Below are 23,853 nucleotides of genomic sequence, written 5' to 3'. Positions count from 1 at the left end.
TGTGGGATCTAGCTCCCCGACCAGGGATCAAACCCGGGCACCCTGCATTGGGAACGTGGAGTCCTATCCACTGTGCCACCAGGGAAGTCCCTAAAGGCTCCAAGTGTGTCAGTATTGCTCCATAGATCATCCGGCATTTATTTATTTATTTATTTAAATTTTATGTATAATTTTTATTTATTTTAAAAATTTTATTGGAGTGTAGTTGATTTACAATGTTGTGTTAGTTTCAGGTGTACTGCAAAGTGATTTATTTATACATACACATATATTCATTCTTTTTCAGATTCCTTTCTCATATAGGTTACCACAGAATATTGAGTAGAGTTCCCTGTGCTATATATAGTAGGTCCTTGTTGGTTATCTATCTTACATATAGTAGTGTGTGATCATATAGCATTTAAATTGTCATAAGGTAGTAGTACAGTAGTAGTGCTAATCATCATTGTTGTCTGTGTAACTCTAGAGCTACAAAGATGAAGTAAACTTAAAGACTATAAAAAAGAGAAACAAAATGATCTATAAGGTGATTATATTTTAAACTTGCGGAGATTAGAATCTTTTTTAGGATGATGCTATAATGCCTCTAGTTGCTTAATAAGTATTATTCCTGGGGTTGTTAATTAAGGGATTTGGACCAGTTTTCTATGCATTGGTGAGATCCTTAAATCCATAGAAGGGAACATAATCCACCCTCTTCCAATGAAGGCAGTAGTTTGATGGTAAATACGTAGAGTTTTGATGGTAAATTCTTAGAGGAATGGCTTGTAGAGTTTCAGAAGTCCTCAAGAAACAAATATTATTGTAAGCAGTGTTCCTCAATGAGAGCAAAGCTCTGTAGTTTTAAACAGCCCTCACTCTTCCACACTCCGGTTTTTACTGCCCTTCCCTGATGTACCATTAAAGCCCTTAAACCCAAATTCACAGAAGCCATTAGGGAAGAAATTCTGCAACAGGTTTGGGAACACATTTTCAGCCTAGTCAAGTGGCTTTTATGTCGCTGGAATAAGGTGACTTTAGTCTGTGACAGACCAAGAGTGTCAAGAGTCCTCTTTTGAAAATATAAATGAATAACAAGCCTCTTACCTACACATAGAACCAAGTATATGCCCCACCCAACAGGCAGGTGCATGGGTACTTTCATGAGCTTTGAATATCTTCTCATTTAGTTTATTAGGTTCTTAAAATTAGTTCTGGATTCATAAGCGGTCATTTGTAGCTGTGGCAAATTTTTCTCTGGTTCAGGGTATAATTTGCTAAAAACAGAGTGCAAGGGGGTTTCAAATTGCATGTTTCCCTGGCTAAACTCTCAGCATTGCAGACTCCACCCTAACCCCTTTGATGGATTTCATTATTCCAAAAATTATCAAGTCTAAATTCACTCACATGGAGTAAAGGCCCTTTCATAATCTGGCTCCTGTGCCAGCCACATGGAGTGCATGGAGTCCCCTAAAAGCTCCCTGCCTCCCCTCACCTTCTGCCGTTCCTTTGCCTGAATCAGAGCCCTGAACCACTGGACCCAGAAAATGCAGATTCGTCCCTCACCTCTTAGCTCAGATGCCACTTCCTACAGGAAGCCTTCCCTGATTTTTCAGTTCTGAGTCAATGGCCCCTCCTGTGTGCTCTGCATGGTATGCTTATCCCATCACAACATTTATCACACTTCTATTCATTTTTTTCTGCAACTGGATCATGAACTCCTTGATGGTGGGGATGGTTTCTTGATTAATACATAAACCAGGATATACCAGAGCACTCCAGCGCACCACTGAACACTCTGCAGTTTAAAGCTCGAGGTGAACTAGCCATTAGGCTCTTGCCACCTCTTTCAGACCTGTACCAGTGAGCATCAGGTAGTGTCTGCCAGGGAAGGAGGAGGCTCTGAGGAGCCCTGCCAGGAAGGGAGAGACTTGGGTGTGGCAAGACGAACACAATGATTTCGTGGCCCGAATTTATGAGGGCTTTGCTAGGAGAAATGAATTGTTGTGGGTCTGGCACTTTATGAGCTATTAAATCCCTAGGTGTAATTTTAAAAATTTGTTCTAGCCACACTTCGTTATATCCACCACTTTCCCCAGAAACTTCCTTGCAGCTTAAAGAATAATACAGAGATCAGAGAGGTCATAGTTTAAGGTGATATGTCCTACTTCAATCTTTTTTTTTTTTTTTTTTTTTGCGGTACACGGGCCTCTCACTGTTGTGGCCTCTCCCGTTGCGGAGCACAGGCTCCGGATGTGCAGGCCCAGCGGCCATGGCTCACGGGCCCAGCCGCTCCCCGGCATGTGGGATCTTCCCGGACCGGAGCACGAACCCGTGTTCCCTGCATCGGTAGGCGGACTCTCAACCACTGCGCCACCAGGGAAGCCCTATTCATTTATTTATCAAACATTTATCTACTTTGATAAGTCACTGTGTTAGGATATGAGAAATATAAAGATAGATGAGACATAGTTCCCTCAGGGATGGGGAGGGTAAGAAAGGTTCATAAGGAACCATGCCAAAGGGATTTAAAGTGGTAAAGAGGCATGTTTATTACTAAATTCAGAGAAAGACTATGAGGAAAATCTAAGAAAAATAAAAAGTGGACTTTTAACAGAAAAATAAAGTATATAAGCATAGATTCTAAGTACATAGTTTCTCTAAAAAGTGATGAGGTAACCTCTAAGTCACTACAGGGTGAATGGCAGTGTGATAAGATTGTTTATTCATGCAGTAGGAGAAAGGAAATGAAAATAAACCCAGGTGCTGTATTAAAATTCCAGCTAGAACAAGTTGAGATTTTCTAGTTCAGAATTTTAGCACCACTTCTTATCTTTTCTCTCTTGTCCAATAATCCTAAATGGTCTTCTTCATTTAAGGCAATCTATAATAAGATGGTTTAACTGGGTAGTTACCAAACCTGGGTATATCTAGGATCACCTGGGGAGCTGAAAACAACATGCACCCCAACGGTTTCCTCACTCCCATCTCCTTAATCATTCCTGTGTCATCACGACAGCCTATCCACTGGGCAGCAAGACCTTCTATCATATACCTTTTATCACCAGACCCGACCCAGGGATTCTAGACTATGTAAAACTTCCTGCCTGATGTTTCCATCTGTATGTTTAGCAGCCATGATAAATATAAATATAATATGTCCTAAAGAGAACCTTTGATATCCATCACATCCCACACAAACACCAAAAAAACCCATGAAATTAATACTTGATCTAGTAATTCTACTTCTAGGTATATACCCCAAAGAAGTGAAAACAGGTATTTGAACAGATATTTGTACACCCGTGGCAGCACTATTCACAATAGCCAAGAGGTGGAAACCACCTGAGTATCCATTGATGGGTGTATAGATAAATGTGGTATATACATATGGAATATTATTCAGCTTTAAAAAAAGAATAAAATTCTGATACAGTCTCTAACATGGATGAACCTTGAAGACATTATGCTAAGTGCATAATGGCAGGGTCCAAGGCGGAACTGATATATCTGCTGTTCTCACTTGAATGCCTTTAACAAGACATTAGCAGAACTTAATAGGCTAATTACATCCCTTCACTGCGCCTACCCTGGAATCAAGTTGCTCACCCTGCAATCTGATATGGGGTATTGTGAGGAGAGGGAACAGGCAAATAAGTGTATCCAAATCAAACTCAACTTCTTCAGTGTCCCACGGCTTTCTGATATGTCCACAGTTTGGATTTAATTCTTTGTCACATAATGCTCTCCTGGATTGGGTCCTCTCCAAGTTCTTGAGAGGGGGACAATATAATACATATAATATTTTATTTATATAATATTATTTTATAATATCATATTTATTGTACATATAATATATTAATTACAGTGCTACATGAAGGCTATTGATCACATAAACAGACCCATGTTAAGAAAAGAGAGGTTTGGGGGTGTGAGAGTGTGATGGGAAATTGTAAGCAAAAACGTAATTTCGAACAGGAGGCAGAAGTAAAAAGCTGCCAGGATTGGATTAGTAAGGGCCAGGTATCATCCTGCAACTTTCTTACCACGTGGATGCTGCTGCTTTTTTTTTTTTTTAACTGAGACATAAATGACTATTATATCAGTTTCAGGTGTGCAATATAATAATTCAATATTTGTGTATATTCTGAAACGATCACCACACTACATATAGTTAGCACCCATCACCACACATAGTTAAGCATTTATTTTTCTTGTGATGAGAACTTTTAAGATCTATACTCTTAGCTACTTTCTGGCTACTTTTTGTTGTTACTCAATCCCAGCCTTTCCCACAGTTTGTTCAAAGTAGTATTAGTTACAGAAGCCATTACAAGGAAATGAAGTAAAGAGACTGAATGAAGGCTTTCAGGCTGTGTTGGTAAAGGGCCTCCATGTCCAAGGGAAAAGATTGATTAGCAATGCGTGCCATTGCCATAGGAATAGGTGTTGGGGCTAGTCCATAATAGTGTTTTCAAACTGCTGTGCTTCCCATGAGTCAAGAGAGTGGTTATAGCTATTATTATTATTTTGTTTTGTTTTTTTTGTTTTTGTTTTTGTTTTTTTTTTGGTGGTACGCGGGCCTCTCACTGCTGTGGCCTCTCCCGCTGCGGAGCACAGGCTCTGGACACGCAGGCTCAGCGGCCATGGCTCACGGGCCCAGCTGCTCTGCGGCATGTGGGATCTTCCCAGACTGGGGCACGAACCCGTGTCCCCTGCATCCGCAGGCGGATTCTCAACCACTGTGCCACCAGGGAAGCCCTATAGTTTTTTTGTTTGTTTGTTTGTTTGTTTTTTATAGCTATTATTTATTGTCCATGCTGTGGCAGGCACATGGCACGAACTTGAGAGACAACATCTCTCTTATTCTCTATAACAGCTCCACAACTTAGATATTACACCCATTCTTGCAAATGAAGAAGGGGAAGCTCAGAGATGGTTCAAGATTTTAAGTAACAGACAGAGCTGGGATTACAACCAAAAACTGCAAGGTGCAATCTTAGTTTATATCTCAAACATTCGTATCTTACTTCCTCTCAGGAGAGAGAACGTCCTAACATTCCCAGGGGTCTGGGGTGTGGTTGAAATTGTTCTGCAGCAAGTTTAATTTTTTTCATAATTTCTATTGTATATTTAAAAATCACACAGACTTGCACCCTACTCTATAATATATACATATCTCTTTTAATATAAAAGTAAAATTCCACCTTTCTTACTCCGGATAAATCTGTTGTTCTAGGAAGGTGAATCCCCAGCAGCACAATAGTACAGACATTCCAGTTTGAGAAGTATGGCCATGTACCACCATCCCAGAAACTTGAGATTTTTAACCTTTTTGTAGTCTCTGGAGGCAGAATGTTTAGATGACAAGGCTTCCTGCCTTACAGTTTAACATTAGTCAATGCTCGTTCATCATCATTGTTTTCCTTATTTTGGATTCACACAGCTAGAATCCTAGGTCACATTTATGCATTCTGCACACAAGGAGACGGGGACACAGAGTAAATCACTCCACCACAGAGACCAGCCTGAACTCAGGGCTCCTGGGTCTTCCACTCAAACCCAGGAGGTTTTAGGTAAAGAAATGTACTAGTTAGAGGCAGGGAAAGAGTCTGCAAAGTAAGAGGAACCAGAAAGGAACAAGACCACTTGTGGTCTGTTGATGGTAACAGATAAAGTCTGTCATCTGGATGCTGGTGGGGGCACAGGAGCAGAACCTTAAGTGGCCCCTCCTGGGCCAGGAGTTAGCACTTTAGCTGCTGGATCAAGGGAGCTGGTGGGCGAGAGAGCAGCAAACAGGAGGAAGGGGGGCAGGAAAGGGATTGGGTAACAGGAAGGCTCAGGCAGCAGCTCTATCAACCGATACAGTGAAATACAAGAATGTCAGTAGTTTTACAATGGGTATGTCTATACCAGTATATGGACTAAACATGTGCCTTGTATATGCTATACTGTATTGTACTGTGTAGTGTGTGTGTGTGTGTGTGTGTGTGTGTGTGTGTGTGTGTGTAGAATACAGTTAGTAATCACAAATGTTTCTATCCGTTCCCAGGCATTACTAGGTTTATTTGGGAAGCAGTAGAACCTAGATGTTAAGAGTGGGGCTCTGGAGTTAGATGACCCAGTTTCAGATCTCAGCTGAGAACTTGCTAGTTCTGGGAACTTGGGCAAGTTATAACCTTGTATGATGTACATTGTGATTGCCCTGCTAACATGCATTCTTCATTCTCTTAATCATTTCAGTACTCATTTGGGTATTTAACCTCTCTGCCACACACACACACACACACACACACACACACACACACACACACACACACACACGCTGTAGTCCTTTTGTTTGGGGGAGTCTATCCCACGCTTGACTTTAGGAGACGGTTCTGTGACTAAGGCCTAAGCTAGTGAGAGTTATGCCACTCCATAGTCCTGGTTATTGGGCCGGGATGGGCTGTAACACTATTTAAGCCATTAAGTAGGAAGAAGAGTTAAGCTATGGGCTTCTGAGGAAGAAGTTTCCTTGCTGCCTTGGGGAAACCTTCCAGAAGGTGTGTGATTCATTGGATTTAAAGGAGTTAGCATAGAGTCCCAGGCTTAGGTGTTGGATCAAGATAGCCTACAAGTCTGGCATACATCTGGACTTGCAAGTATCATAGAATAATAAATCCCCTTTATTGTTTAGTCTCATATGAGTTAGTTTTCTACTGAGACTAGAAACATGTTTGGTAATATGTTTCTGAGACTCGGCCCCCTGAATCTATAAATCGAGGACAGCAATAGTATCTGCTTTATAGAGCTGTTGTGAAGATTTAGTGAGATGGTGCATGTAAAACTTTTAGTTTAGTATCTGGCACATAGTAATCGTTCAACTGACTTTCAGAAAACATTGAACAAGTAATTAGAAAGTGTCAGTGTAGGGAGGGCTAGATGGCAAGAAACTGGTGTTAAACTGAGAACGATAAATGATGAATAGTTGTTTTCAACTCTCATGGAACCATTGTGATGTACTCATGATGATAGATCTCAGTTAATGCAACAAGTGAGATAAGGATAAGCCCTTTAAATACTCTATTCCCTATTATCCCCTAACAACCTTATGAAATAGGTATAATTATTACCCTTATTTCATAGATGGGACCACTGAGGCACACAGAGGGCTAATTCCAGGAACTATTGCATTGTCATCCACTCTTATGAGAAGAGTCAGGATTCCAGTCCATGTTTACCTGACACCAGGAGTGATATTCAAAATACTTAACGAGGAACAAACACTAATCACAACAGGGCACTGATCATTAGGAATCCTGGAGGCTAGAGATAAATTACCAGTAAGACTGTGAGTGGGTGACGACTAATAGGAGCCCGGTTTGACTTGACACCTTACTTAGTTCAGCTCCAATGGGCAGCAGGGGAACCACGAGGCTGATGGTGAGTCAACAGAAGGAAGAACTTTCTAAGAATTCAGCATGTCTAAAAATGAAATCATCTACCTTATGCGGTAGTGAGTATCTCACCTCTGAAGTGTTTAAAAGCTAGGAAGACAATTCCTTGTTGGAGAGGCTGTGGAAGAAATTCTGCCACTGGATGCAGGTAGGACTTGAGCTCTAAGTTAACCTGCACTCTAAGGTCCCAAGGTTCCGTAATAGCCCATAGTTGTTTTCCAACTGGCAGGAAAATAGTGTGGCTTCCGTTCATTAGCCATCCCTGATTTTCTGAGCACTGTAATAAGGACTTGTCATATTTTTCCTGCTTTAATATATATGACATTATTAAATCTACTTCACAAATTAGAGAAATAGATCTCAGGGCTTATTAATTTTCCTAAAGTCATACAGCTAATAAGTGGATGAAGCCCCAGGCTGAGCCCTGATCTGACTAGTCCAAAGCCCCTTACCCTGTCTACTATGTCATACTCTGCTTTCAAACGAGAATATTGTGTTTTCTTAATGGTTGTATTATAAGATAAATGTGTGATTTTGGTGATGATGTATTCTAGAGTATGAGAAGGGACAGTATGTTTTCCCCATAGTTTAGTGCAAGGAAGGTAATGGAAGCAAATGGATATAGTGTTTCAATATTAATCAGTAGCTATAAATTTATTGAACACTTGCTATGTAGATGTTGTGCATACGTTAGAATTTATCTCCACCACAGCCCTGTAAATTATATATAGGTCTCTTCATTTTACTGATAGAGCAAATGAGGGTCAGAGATGCTAAGTAACTTGCCCACGGTTGCCTCTCTTGTAAGTGGAAGAGCCATCATATAATTCTAATGCCATCAGTCACTGCTTATGATGGACACCTTGCAAATAGCCTTGCTATGGGCATATGAATATCATGGTGGACAGCTACATGATTTGAGCATATAAAATATCTTCATTTTGTTTACAAAGGATATGACTATATGTATATATTCGTATATTCCTATACATATAGTGATAATTCTGTAAAAGATTATCAGTATGTATTTAATGCTCAACCACATAAGGCTAGAAATAAATAAAACACATTAGATTACCACTGGGTTTTTATTTTCTGTAATACTTTTCTATATTCCCCCACAAATTTCTAAAATAAACATGCCATCTTTATCAATTTGAACCAAAGTATTACATAAAAATCTTCTTATTATAAGATATTACATAATATCTTCTCATTACTTTTATCAATGAAGACACTATTTTTTTTTCTTTTAAGTACCAGTTTAATAGCTAGAACACATGATTTCTTATCTTAGCCTTGTCTCTGATTTGCCTTGTAACCTTGGGCATATCACTTGCTTCTCTGGGCCACAGTTTTAGCATCTGTACTGGGGTTGACAAACCATGGGCCAAATGTAGCGCACATCATCTGTTTTTGTATGGCTATGAGCTAAGAAGGGATTCTACATTTCTAAATAGTTGAAAAATTAAAAAAAAGAATACTATCTTATGACACATAAAAAATCATGTGAAATTCAGATTTCAGTGTCTGTAATAAGGTTTTATTGCAACATAATCATGTTCATTTGCTTACATATTATCTAGATGACTTCACAATACAATGGCAAAGTCGATGAGTTGTGACAGACCCTATAGCCTACAAAGTCTAAAACATTTGCTATCTAGCCTTTTACAGAAAAAGTATGCCAATCCCTTACCTATAGAGGGAGCAAGTTGAACTAATAATCTCCAGGCTCTTTTTTGCCCTAGTATCTAGAATAGCTAATGGATCCCATTCTCTATGATTTCCATCCTTATTTTCCTACCACCCACTGTGAATATTCTATCCTTATCTCCAAACTGATTACAAATTCAAATATGTCTCCTTTCCTGACTGGCTCTGTATTTTCATTAAAGCACAAATAAGAAATAAGTTTGAACTAGAGCCTTTGTTAGAGCATGGTAAGACAACCTGGCTTCAGCTCACCTCTCCTGTGGCTTCTTGAACCACTTCCCCCTTTCTCACATGTTCCAACCACAGAGGCCTCTGTTCTGCTCCAGGACACCTAACAAACTTCCACCTTAGAGCTGCTTGTCCTGCAAGGCTTGGCTCAAATGCCACCTACTGGCGAGGCTTCTTTGAGCGCAATGACCCTCACCCCCAACTCTGTACTCTTTTTCCTAGATCCTTGTTTATTTCCCATAAAGCACTCAACAGAATCTGTAACTAACATGATTAATTATGTATTTGTTCATTGTTTATGTTTCTGTATTATATTCATTGTCCATCTCCTCAACCAAACTGTAAGCTCTAAAGGGACAGAAACCATGTTTTTATTCTTCAAAAACTCTTCATACTAAGTGAAGTAAGTCAGACAGAGAAAGTCAAATATCATATGATATTGCTTATATGTGGAATCTAAAAAAATGATACAAATGAACTTATTTACAAAACAGCAATAGAGTCACAGATGTAGAAAACATACTTATGATTACCAAAGTGGAGGAGGGGAGGGATAAATTAGGAGTTTAGGATTAACATATATACACTACTATATATAAAATAGATAACCAAGAAGGACCTACTATATAGCACAGGGAACTTTACTCACTATTTTGTAATAACCTACAATGGAAAAGAATCTGAAAAAGAATATATATATATATATATATATATATATATATATAGACACACATATATATACACATATATATGTATATATATAAACTGAATCACTTTGCTGTATACCTGAAATTAACACATTGTAAATCAACTATACTTCAATAAAAAATTTTAAAAATATACATGTGAATAAACAAAGTTGTTGATGAATCAAAAGTCCATTCAAGAGCTGTGTGCCTGGCACATAAATAAGTCATCAATACTACTTGTTAAGTGACTAAACCTGAAAGAATGAAGCTTCAGCTTTGTACTAAAATGTAGGCTAGGCAAAGTAAAATTTAATTTGGACTAAGTTACAGGTTGCATATTAACGAAACTCTTGACCTTACAGAAACTATTAAAAGCTCAGCACCAGGCGAGTTAAATGTTAACCTGTAGACGAGCAGCTCTTTGCCTTGTTCACGTGGGTTTTCACAAATGGGTGCCCTCGTGTGAGAAACACCGTTTCAAAGCTCCTTTCGGAACTGCCTGACGCACAATACAAAGCAGGCAGAGCCTCCTGTTTTCACAATGTGTAATTCATGCTCATTCATTATTCGGTAGCTTGGGAGCAGGTGCTGAATAGAACATACCAACCTAATACCCTCATTACTGCACTGCCGTTTTGTTTTTGAGGCTCAAGTGGCCCTTCCGCCATGGGAGTTAGGAAGAGAAAACATTCGCAAGGGCTGGTGAGCTTCTGAAGAGAAGATTTACCAAAACAACAAGCAAGGGCATTTTCTCAACCACTCCACAGAAAATGGCAGTCGGAAGCCAAAATCTATTATCCCGCTGCAATAAACAGAAAATATTATCAATACACTGGGAGGAAGAAAGGCAGCATCACGTGGAGCATGAACAATAAAAATAATCGGATCATCTATAAGTATTTTTAGACTTTTAATTTCATCATCCTGGACATGCTGCTTTGGTAAATTGGAAAAGATTTCACTTCCCTTAGAGATACGTAAGTGCAAAACAAAACTCCTTGGACTAGAGAAACATTATGAAAAAACCAGAGATATCTGAAATATCTCACCAAATCTGAAATATGAAAGTAAGCAGAGACAGTCTCTGGGCAACATAAAATAGCTTACCATATACTAAAGCTAATGGATTTGACTTAGTGAACTCTCTCTCGGGTTACTGTAATTTTATAACCAATTCGAACAAGTTGTGTTCTGGTCTTCCATCCCATAATATATTTGAAGCAGCATATCAGGAGCGAAGTAGAAGTTGCTCTGAGTAGTACGTGCTAGAGAAGCAAAGATTGAAATTTCAGCACCTAAACTATGAAAACGTACTGTATTCATTTGCCAGGGTTGCTGTAACAAAGTACCTCAAACTAGGTGGCTTAAAAAACCAGAAATATACTGTTTCATGGTTCTGGAGGCTAAAAGTCTAAAATCAAGATGTCATCAAGGCCCCCCTCCTTCTGAAACCTGTAGGTGAGGGGTCTTCCTTGCTTCTTCCTAGCTTGTGTTGGTTTGCTGGCAAACTTTAGCCTTCCTCGGCTTATAGACACATCACTCCAATCCTTCATCTTCACAGAGTTCTCCCTGTGTCTCTTCACATCATCTTCCTTCTGTTTATATCTAGCTCTATGTCCACATTCCCTCTTTTGATAAGAATCCCCATTACACTGGGTTAGGACCCACCCTCATAAACTCATTTTTACTTGATGACCTCTGTAAAGACCCTATTTCTTAATAAGGTCACATTCTGAGTTACTGGGGATTAGGACTTCAACATACCTTTTTTTTGGGGGGGGGACACAAAATGTAACCCATAACACATACCAACTAAAAATGTGTATCTAAACTAATGTTTGTTGCTATTGGGTAGATAGCACTACATAGCTCATCTGATCTTGAAGAAGTCTATTATGTTCATAAGAATGAAACTAAAAGAGCCTATATTAAGAGCAGGATCTTTGGATCAGTTCATCCTACTTTTGAATGTGGCCTTAGTATACCAGCTGTATGGTACTGGGCAAGTCACTTAACCCTGTCATAGTATTGCTGACTATCAGACTAGGTAGTGTGTGCAAAACGCTTGTTAGCACAGTGCCTAGTTCTTGGTCTATGCACAGTGAATGACAGCTCTTCTTAAGCCATTAAGAAAATGAGATAGGTACTTGTAGTATAATTTAAATGGTGAGCAGAGGGGAGTAAACACCTCCAGGAATTAGAAAAGCATCTCTCCAGATGATTCATTTCCACAGGCTTCAGAAACCTGGGGTGTCATTGTGTTGACAAGTTCATTCATCAGAAGCTCATCTGTCACTCAATGGTCATTGACTAAAATGATTAGCTGCAGAAAGATCTTATTTTTTCCCTATGAATGATCAACCCAAGAAAATAAAATGTGATTTCCAAGATGTTGCAGTGTGTATGAGTCAGACAAAAAGACGAACTCTCAGCCTTGAAGATCTCTGCCTGTAACAAACTGAAGACCTTCGTTAAAACAAAGAATTTGGGCTCACAACTGAATTGCAAAAAGGTCTTGATTATTAAATGTGTTAAAGGCTGATTATCCCACCTCACTGTCACATGCTCTTTGGACAGTTCATTTCGGTCATGGGCCTTGCTGGGGAGAAATGGGTGCGTGGTAGAGAGCAGAAAGTCAAAGAGGTTATACTTTGAAGAGCTTCATCCTATCAGGGCTGAGGGGAAATCACCCTAGACTCTTAGGTATGAAAGAACCATTCCTGTTCATTTGGCCAAACCACCTGATTGCTTCCTTGACAGGGATGTTCAGGGTTATGTTTACGGTCATAGAAGATACTGATGTAGGAGTCAGGCATAGGAAAATTTGTTTAGAGGAAGTATGGTGGACAGACTTTATGGTGCCCCCCATGTTCCCCACCTCCTGCTGTTCATGTCTTGTATCATCCTCAGCCCTTGAGTGTGGGCTGATTGTATGATTTGCTTCTAACCGACATTATACAGCAAGGGTGATGGGAGGTCACTCTTCTGATTGTGTTACATAATTTTATTCCATGATATATACCCTGTCCTGCTAGCAGACTCACTTTGGAGTCTTGGTCTCCTCACTCAGTTTGAGGAAACAAGCAGAGTCCTATAGCCATGAGGCAATGAATTCTGCCAACATCCCTACTGAACTTGGAAGCAGACCCTTGCCCAGTCCAGCCTCTAGAAGAGAACCCAGTTCTGGCCAGTACCTTGATTACAGCATTTCTGAGAACCCCGCTAAGGTGTGCCCAGACTCCTGGCCCAAAGAAACTGTGAGGTAATCAATGTGTGTTATTTTAAGTCACTACATCTGTGGTGGTTTCATTACACGGCATAAAAACTAACACAGCATGGAGGAAAGGCAGCATGGAGCCCCACACACTGTAGACACAGAGCGGGAATAAATTAAAAAGATGCTGAAGACAACTTTATCCACAGCAACCTTTACCTTCCATGTCCACCCAAGGAGCACGTGCATATTCTGTCCTCATTCATTTGTTCAGTCACTGATGTATTTAGCAACCGCTCTGGATTAGACTAGAGATTAGATTAGAGATTAGAACAGGAGTGAGGAGTAGGGCCTCAGTTTAAAAGGGAGAGACCACTTCTTATCAAGAATATTGTGAGCCAGGGGCTACCACTAAAAGTAGGATCAAGACCACTGTGAAGATGCATTGTGTGTGAGTGATGTGTATGGGTGGCACAGGATACACACATAACTGCTTATTTCCTTTGTAGTAAATGCCACAGACTTTAAACACCTTTCTGGTACGAGTGTTGCATTGTTTACTTGACTCCCTTTCACGCTATATTATCAACTCTGGATGACGGGGAAGTTGTCCGTCCTTTCAGCATTGAAGGTCAGCACCGAGAACATTGTCTGGCAAACAGATACTCAAGAAACAGTTCTTGAATGAATATTTATGAGAGAAGCATATCCCTAAATGTTTTTCTTCACCATCAAAATGCTGATTTCTAGAAGAATGATATAAACACCTGGCAAGCAGCTACTTCAGTCCAGGGGGGGATGTGGGAAAACTAATTCCTTTGTGTATTTTATGGAGGATCCGAGATGGACTGGGTGTCAGTTAACGGTTTCTGTGATTATAGCAGAGAAGACAAAGGTGATGAATAAAAATAGCATCTTATTCTTTCTCTGACAATCATGAATTTTCTTTTATTCCTACTTCAGCGTATCTGTAATCAGTTGGAGGTGAACTTTGGCAGCTCATGCTGTTGCCATCATTGATATCAATGGCCTAATTAGATTTTTATCTTATTCCTGTAGGAATTTAGAAAGCAGTCAGTTATAACTTCATTCGAGTGAGATAATTCTTAGAAAGACGGAAAAACAAACATCCACTCAAATGGCATTTTGACCCAAGATGACTTACTATTTAACTGTCCCAAACAATTCATCTCATTAGATTAAATCTGTAATTGAGTCTTTAACATCTGACCAGGGAAGGAATACAAATTTGTCATTAGACTGTAATAATTACTTTCTATCACTTTATTCACTGAAGAGACTGTGGCAATCAACAAATCAGAGTACTATCCCATAGGAAGGATTGTAATGAGTTTAATTTTCCTTATTTTAAAAAATAAAAGCAAATAATCACGATATCCATATCTTAAGATCTTCATTCACAGATGTAATGTAAGTAAAGTGAAATATTGAACAAGGAAATGGCCATAATTTGGAAACTAGAGCTGATTTTCAAGCTGTACTCATAGAAAAATGTTTGACTTCCCGACCAATAAGAAATATGTCTAATCGCACAATTCAAAATTAATGATTACTGTGCAATCCTGTCTTTCACAGATTCTAAAAGTGAAAAAAAATTAGCTACATAATCTACGTATTTGGGAAACTACAAAAAGTCAAGTCTGCGGATTAAAAAAAATCCACAAACAAAATAAAACAAAACCCCATTTATGTCTCATTTGGAATTTAGGCAGAAATAGCATTTATGGTATTAAAAAAAATAACTAAGCTGGCCATTGCTGGCAGGAAAAACAATGCAAACAAAAAAACTAAAGACAGAGCCTATTCTGTGTTACCACAGGGAGACAAATGAATACTTTCATTCAGAATACAGTTCCCCTTACACAGACTAAACTCTCCTTCCTGCTTTTAAGCCCTCTGAGCTCAGAAGAAACTTGTTTTGTTACCCCAAAGCATCTTCCCTACTGAAGCACTTCAGTCTTTCTCATCCAATTTAGCTTCTAGTTTTAGGCTCTTCTGTTGTCTGTTGGCTCCGTTTGCGTCATCTTCACTTGTGCAGCCAGACAGCGGGTACCTGAAGGCAGGTGGCCGTGCCCCACCCTGTACCACACCCTCCTCAGGGCAACAACAGTGCTGAACATCGTCAGTAGGTGTGGAGAGTGGCTAAGAGCTCTGCATATCCTTCAAGTGTAGGTGGCCTCACCTACACGTTAGCCAAATTATTTTCTGAACCGGAGTTTCATCAGCTGTAAAATGAGGACGATCACACCATCAGCCTCTTGGAGTTGTGGGCGGACTGAGTGAAATTATTCAGAAGTGCTTAAGCAGAGCACCTGGTACCCAGGAATCCCTCAGTCAGGGCAGCCTATTACTGCTCCTGCCCCACACATATTCACTGACCACCACAGATAATTTGGAATCTTCTACACTGTCCAGAGACAAAATGTTGTTTTGAAATTAGGAAGTCACATATTTTATATTTGCACTTTTATGCAGGTGATCTTTCCTTGCCTGGGAAATCTGTATTTTGTCCTTTTTTTTTTTAAATTCACATTTTAATACCTTGCAACTCAGGTTGTGTCTTACAATCCAATCCTCTAAGTAGCTGAAAGATGTTTTGTTATCATAGATTCCATCAAATACAGCATGAATTCTTCAGATTCTTTTGAAGAAAGAGATTTAGAAAGAGAATTACAGTACTCAGAATCCTCTATCTCTTCTTCTATGTTGCTCTTCACCCTTTTATCTCTGCTCCAGAAGCCCTGAAGCTGGCTTCAGAGTGCCGCCACTATTATGCTCTAAATGCCGTAGACAAAGGGACACTGCTTACTTCACCATGTACATGTCTTTTAAGCCATTTGATACCACTTCAAATGGAAATCACTTCACATTGATATCTAGTAGTTTGAAGGCAGAAAGTCCTGGTTATTAGAGCTCTCTCGCAATTAAAATGCCTATTTGGTCATGACTGTCTTGAAAAGCCCTAATGAGGTTGATATATGTTCTGATTTTTCCGAAACACTTAAGAGTTTTGCCTGTTGTCCCAGCATAATTATTAATACAACTCCTTTCATTCTCAGGAGTACCCTGGTTTGGATGATAAATTATATGATTACCCAATGTGAAGACCAAGGTAGGTCTGAAATTTATGGCTTTAATGCCTTTTAGTTTAATTCCGTCTTTGTTATCTGTAAAGCTGGGCTTTTAGTCAGTCTGTCATCCATGTGGTTCGGGCAGTGTTCATTCCTTCAGATTTTTGTCACACACTGGTTACACAGTGAGGAGCAAAAGACTCATGGCCCCAACTCATGGAGTTCACAATTTAGCACAGCAGACAGACATTAGGTAATTACATACCCAAAACATCACAACTCCTCAGGAGAGGTGCAAAATGCTACGATTGCCTATAAAATATAACGAATGGGGAGGTAAGTTAGGACATATGGGCAGTAAAAATACATCTGGATTGTTTTTTGGTTTTTTTAAAACATCTTTATTGGAGTATAATTGCTTTATAATGGTGTGTTAGTTTCTGTTTTATAACAAAGTGAATCAGCTATACGTATACATATATCCCCATATCTCCTCCCTCTTGCATTTCCCTCCCACCCTCCCTATCCCACCCCTCTAGGTGGTCACAAAGCACCGAGCTGATCTCCCTGTGCTATGCGGCTGCTTCCCACTAGCTATCTATTTGACATTTGGTAGTGTATGTATGTCCATGCCACTCTCTCACTTCGTCCCAGCTTACCCTTCCCCCTCCCCGTGTCCTCAAGTCCATTCTCTACGTCTGCGTCTTGATTCCTGTCCTAGTATTCTATCTCATTTTAACCCAGCATTCATAATGTCATGGTGTTTGCCTTCCATTCATCTGCCACGAGGAGGAGACATTTCAGTAAAAAGAGGCCCTCTGAAGACGGGCACTAAGTAGTAATTGTGAGTGTGTAAAGGGCAAGGAGCAGAAACTTAGTCCTTGGTTTCTTATTCAAGTGGCAAAATCATGATAGGAGCAAATGAGAGTGAGGGAGACAAGGACAGAAAACAATGCTATTTGGTATGGTTATGTTCCTTGGGGGTGAAAATTGTATCAAGTTTTCTGTTTTGTTTTTCTCCTGTATTCTTATTGGAACATGGTTCTAAGCACATGGCAAAAATGCTCAGAGCATCTTGACTTGTGATGACTGAGAAAATGAAGCTCAGAGAAAGAAGGCACAGAACTCAGATTCAAACAGAGAAGGGAAAAAGTTACAAGGTGGCCTCTGGTGATGTTGGCTTTTCATAGTCCCTGGCTTCTGCCTGAGATCTGCAATGTCAGCACCCCAAACAGACTGTAGGTTGGCAATTTGGGGGAGGATGAGTGAGCATGAAGAGACCCTGACAGGGACTCTACAGCCTACAAATATGAAAAGTTTCTCCTCGGAAAGAACTAGGCAGGAGGTAGCAGAAAGCCAGTATGGAAGAAAGATCGCTTGTCAACAGGATTCCCAGTTATTGACAAAAACACCAGGTGTGTAAATTTACTTCAGAGATCATACATGAGTAACTGGCCTGCTTTCCATTTATCCATTGCCAGAAGAGCATGTATCCAATACAAATGGGCCCTTCCAAAGATAGAAAATTAAATAATAATTATGTAAGTGCCAAGACCAAAAAGAAAAAAAAAAGGATTGGTCCACAGTGCTTGCATGGAGAATCTATAAATTATGATGTTACATCTTCAACCACAGGCCCTGTACTAGTCCTGGTAAATTCTAGATAAATGTCAACTAGTGGTGGGCAAAAATTTTTATCTAGACAAATTTTCAGTAAATGAGACATAATTAAATTTAAAAACTCAGCAGATTCTTCAAGGATTAAAGATGACAGTGGCAGAGTCACATGTTGGTTGTTCATTTAACAATGTATAATTAATTAATGTATATATTTCATATGTGTAATTAATGCAAGCTAGTGTAGTAGACAGAGCTCTGACTTTAGGATCGGAGAGATATAGGTTTGAATCCCGGCAATGCCAATTGTCAGGGTCTCTCCTTGGCAAATCTTTGAGCCATACTTTTCTCATCTGTATAATGGGAATACTGTAATGAAATGTGGAGTCCTCTTTGAGTTTTGAGAATTTAACAGGATAATATATGAAAGTACGTAGCAGTACCTGGCATACAGAAAGCCAGGTAAATAGTAGCTGCTTTGATGGTGATTAGGTTCAAACTTCTTATAAGTAAACTAGATGATACTTTCATGCCTCTAAGTCACAAAATCTCATATTTAATACTGGTCTAACTATACCTGCTTGGTTCACTTATCACTTATTACAGAGATCAAGTGAGATATTATATAGGAAACTGCCATAAAAACTATGAACTCCTTTATAAACATAAAGTAGTATCCTTTTCTCTCTGTTATCTGTTTGGGTTTATAGCTACTTGAGTTATTTGTTTGTCTTTAACACAAATGCCCCAAGTGAAGGAGATACATTGCTTTTGCTGACTTCTGTCTTCAGCATGCCCTCACACTAGCGTAGATGACAGGCAGATGTTAGGACTCAAATTTTCTCCCCAAAGAATTTTCTTCCTACCCATTCTATTTCTTTCCTTTCATGCACTTCCTCCATTTCTCTTTCGATTAATTCATTTAATATTTATTAAGTTCCTATATGTCACCTTTTCTTCTCTTTTTCTAGGCTTAGTTATAAGCAGCACCAACACTCACTAATTCTGGTCTTGTTGTTTACTAACTGTGACCTTGGGCAGACTAAGCTCAATGTGCTCAGTTTTTTGTTTTTTGTTTTTTAATCTGAAAAATGGGGACAATACACCTACCTCCAGGGATGTCATAAGAATTAAGTAAAAATTAGATGTCACGTTCAACAAGGACCTGTTGAATGCTTCAGGTTGTGCATTCCCTCCTGTGCATTCAGACCAAGGCTGTCCCCTTGGACTTGACTGACCTGTGAATGATGCGCTGGCTCTGCAGGTAGTCAAGGGCCATGGCCAGCTCACAGATGAAGAGCTTCACAGTGTCTTCCTGGAAGCGGACATTCTGCTGCAGGTGATAACGCAGGTCCCCGCCCAGCAGGAGGTCCACCACCATGAACATGTCTTCCTCATCTTGGAAGGAGTACCTGGAGGGGAGTTAGAAATGCAAGTGGGTTAAATACATTTACACACTAAAGAGGCTCAGAGGCAAAGGACATCTTACAGATCAGAGCAGAACTTTTCTAAGCTAGGGGTTCAGGCTTTGGGAGTACTGGTCTATTACTCACTCCAGGCCCTCAGTTTCCACATGTGTAAAATGGGCATGATAAGAAGATCTTCCACACTTGATCATAGTAAAGACTAAATATGATGAGTATAATATTTAATGTCATTCCTGGCATATAGTAAGAACCCATTAACTGGAGGTCTACAAAGCTATAAAACCCAGGAAATAAAGAACATATCATATTCCGAACATACTGTTGCAGGAGGTCCATAAAATATGAGTTACAAGCCCTCCTTGAAGCACCTCATGCTTATTTTTCCACACTAACAACTTCATTGCCCAGCAACATTATAACAAATCATGAACCACATAAATGATAAGAAAAAGATATAAAAAGGGCAATAAAGAAGTAAGTGCACAGTACAGGGCAGTAATTCACTCAGTCTCTGGGATAAGGAGGGAAGGGAAATCTTCTCAGCAGAGGAGAAAACTGAGTTAAATTTTGAAGGATGGTGACAATAATAATAACTACAAAATAAAGCCAACGTCTCTGGGGCAGACTCTAAAGCACTCCACAAATGTGGTGTCGTTAACCCCACAATGCTGTTCTTATGCTCCCATTTTACAAATGAGGAAATCAAGGCCCAGTGAAGTTTAAGTAATTTAAGCACGAGGTAAAACACCCAATAAATGGTAGAGGTGAAGGGGTCTTCAGGTCCAAAAGTAAGATTTGAGAGAGGAAAACAGCACGAATTAAGCGCAGACGTGGGAAAGAACACAGTGTGAGGGGGGAAAGGAAAATAGTTTGGGTTTGTTGGAATGACAGGTGTTACGGGGAAGCTTGAGCCTGGAGAGAAAGATAGAGGGCAGATCCCGTGACAGGAGCTTGTTCACGAGTCTGTACATGTTGGAAAGACGGTGAGGAGGTTTAAGCAGGATGTACTATCAGACGGGGACTTCACACTTGAAGGAGCATGGGCTGGAGGGACGGGAGGAGGAAAGGAGACATAGGCCAGCAGAATTGGCCTCTGCTGTCTGCAAAGAGTCTTCTGTTAAAAATGCATTCCAACTGCTGTGACTTGTTTTGTTTTCCTCAAAGCACAAACATGATCTCTAGTCACAAAAAGCTCTCTGTATCAGCACTCTTTCAACATGTTTCTTTTGACATCGTGTCACTGAGATCGTATTTTAAAGTTTTATTTGAATAACAGAATTAAGAGTCTGCAAAGCAGTGCCCAGGATGCAAACGAATTCCTAGTGACAAATTCTTTGCTTAGGAAACAAACATAGAATATCAATGATGGGAGAACTGTACTGAGTACATTTTCTTCTTTAGAGTGATCATTGTGCTAGAGGGGAGGACTCACAAACAAAAGGAAAAAGAGAAATTCAATGAAGCATTAATCTGAGGCAGTCACATTCTAATGAAGACTAGGTCCCCGGTGTTTACTTGTTCAGCAAATAAAATTCTGTTTACCACTGAGGACTGATTCACACAGAAGATTTCAGAAATTAAGCCCTTAGGGGGAATTTAGACAGAAACACAGGAAGTGCTTGTAAAAATGTGGGCAGGGCATCCTTGGTGTTGTCTTTTAGGAAGTGTTATTCTTCACCTCCTTGCAAGGACTGGCTGCGTATCTCTGCCATAGGTTTAATGGGCACCAGGATAGGTGCCTGAACCTGGGCTATTTGGTTCAGAATCCTCCCAGCTGCACCACTGCATGTTATATCCATTGTGTTTTACAGGTCTTTCAGGAAGTAATAATGTGCTAGTTATACGTAACCCTTTCCCGGGATCTACTGTACTTAGGCTGCCCTCAGCTAATATAACAAACGATGATGGCTCAGGGGATGTGAGCAGTGTCTTGTTGGGATAGCTGACAAATGAGGTGACTGAGATCTGGGTACCTAAAGAAGGGAGAAGAGAATTCTAACCATGAACGTAACTCGATGCCAGTGGATACAACCCAGGCAGACTGGGTTCGCAGTGATTGGCTGCATTCAGCTCCCCACTGGAGGCAGGCGGAGGTCCCAAACCCGGTGACAGAGAAGATGACTCCTCTCCCATTATTCTATTTAACTCAAAGTGGGGGACAAGGGTATTATTAAGTTCACCCTAAGTGAACGAACATTTTTTTTTTTTTTTTTTTTTTTGTGGAACGCGGGTCTCTCACTGTTGTAGCCTCTCCCGTTACGGAGCACAGGATCCGGACGCGCAGGCTCAGCGGCCATGGCTCACGGGCCCAGCCGCTTTGCGGCATGTGGGATCTTCCCAGACCGGGGCACGAACCCGCGTCCCCTGCATCGGCAGGCGGATTCTCAACCACTGAGCCACCAGGGAAGCCCTGAACGAACATTTTTGTTGCGACTTGGGCTCATCGATTTTTATTCAAAGAACAAACTGATAAAGGTGCCAGTTGTGTCAAGTTAACGACAGTGTCCGGCCACGCGGGGGATTATTAGTCAGAGAAGAAGCAGCCCAGGCAAGAGGCAACACGCTTCCCTTGCCCAGTATGATTTTAAATTTATTTAATCATGGAGCCAGTTGGCTCTTAATCCTTTTTCCCCTTAGGCACATCAGACCTGAAGCCCTCTATCACAGATCCTAGACTCTCAGAGGGAGAGAAGATAAGATTTTAATTTCCAGAACTATATCCAGTAAAATATGTGGGCACAACACAGTTGGTAATAACTAGGATATGAAGGTTCATATCATAACCTGATTTTTTTTTTTTTTTTTTTTTTTTTGCGGTACGCGGGCTTCTCACTGTTATGGCCTCTCCCGTCGCGGAGCACAGGCTCCAGACGCGCAGGCTCAGCGGCCATGGCTCACGGGCCCAGCCGCTCCGCGGCATGTGGGATCCTCCCGGACCTGGGCACGAACCCGTGTCCCCTGCATCGTCAGGTGGACTCCCAACCATTGCACTACCAGGGAAGCCTCTATAACCTGATTTTTTTAACCTAAAAGTGAAAGAGCTTCCCTATACCTTGGCCATTTATCCCATAGACTCATTGATGCATTTCCATTACTTTAAAAAATGCTTTATCATGGCTTGTTAGTTGACAGCTCCAAAATTAGTAAATCTGGTCCCACTGCATGTGAAATGCATTGTAAAGTCTGCTCAGTAAGAGTGGAGATAAGTAACAAAGGACCACCACCGTACTCCACCCTACTCCATCATATTGCCATAGACTATACACAGCTCTCTCTGTGTAATGTTGAACCTCTCCAATCCATTTTACACACCATGGTTATCTTTTTACAATGTGAGTTTTATGTTATCCAGCCCCATAAAACCCCTTCACCGCTTTCCATGGTCTGCAGGATCCTGTGTGGTCTGGCCCTGTTTACTTTTCCAGACTTATTTTGAAGATCTTTTCCTTCCATTACTCAACTAGCAGTTCATGCCTCCTCCAGCTTTAGAAGACTGTGAAGTGATATGACCTTGCCTGCACGCACAATGCTGTCCACTACCTGCTTATTGTCTCTTCCTCTTTCAGTCTCAGCCCAAAGGACACTTCTCACAGAGACATTTCTAACACTCCATATCAAACCTTGTCTCCCTGTTATACACAGTGCCATATTCTTGTTTGCTCAATTTATCATAATTTGAAAATATTTTCCTGCATGCTTTTGGATTAACAGCTTTCATTCCCACTCTGCCATCAGGAAGCATGCCTGCTTTTACTCATCCTTCACTCCTTGGTCCCTGTATGCTTCCTGAAATGTAGACTCTACAAACTGGTAGAAAAAGTAACAAATTCATGAATGAACTAAAAAAAGGAAAGAGAAAAACAAGATTAAAACTCAGGTTTGGGTAGGTCTGATATACATTCCTTAGGTTCTATTTTTAGAAATTAGCATGGCTACCAAATCAGTCACTCACCTTCTTGAAGCTGTCTCATGCAGGCCACTTTGAAATAAATCTGAATTGGAGCACTGGAAGAGATCTAAAGTCTTTTCCAATGGAGGGTTTTTCAAATTGTGGCTCATAACGCACTAATGGTTGTGAAATCAGTTTGGGTGGTCCTAACAAGCACTTTTTTGGAAGAAATAAAATAGACTGAATAAAATAAATGCTATTAACATACAAGGCCAAACATTGCTTTTGTGAATATAATGTGTGTCTCTGTGAGTATATCTACTGGGTTGTGATGAAAAATAGATTTCTTCCTGTGGGTTGAAGACAAAAAAAGCTTGAAAACCATGACACTCGGGCAACCTGCTGCTTATTCCCGAACTATTGGATCAAATCCTCATTCAGACTTTACCATTTCTGATATCTGTCAGTTCTGATGTCTCTATCTAGCAAAGCATGGGAAATGTAGGACAAATATTATTAGATATTGCTTTTAAAAGCTCTCGTCTTTGGGCTTCCCTGGTGGC

At 40.3% G+C, this 23,853-nt stretch overlaps 1 protein-coding gene across 3 annotated transcripts in view; it reads right to left on the bottom strand.

The window, feature by feature from the left end:
• STK32A (serine/threonine kinase 32A) overlaps positions 1 to 23,853 on the bottom strand; it is a 130,959-nt gene that overhangs the window by 36,609 nt on the left and 70,497 nt on the right. For all 3 annotated transcript variants that reach the window (XM_059063017.2, XM_067031876.1, XM_067031875.1), the window contains exon 5: positions 19,213 to 19,386. In XM_059063017.2, coding sequence (XP_058919000.2) covers positions 19,213 to 19,386 — 174 coding nt within the window. The remainder of the gene's footprint in view (positions 1 to 19,212; positions 19,387 to 23,853) is intronic.

Source organism: Kogia breviceps, chromosome 4 (genome assembly GCF_026419965.1).
Source record: "Kogia breviceps isolate mKogBre1 chromosome 4, mKogBre1 haplotype 1, whole genome shotgun sequence".
Taxonomy (NCBI): Eukaryota; Metazoa; Chordata; class Mammalia; order Artiodactyla; family Physeteridae; genus Kogia; species Kogia breviceps.
This window is presented reverse-complemented; position numbering and strand designations above follow the sequence as displayed.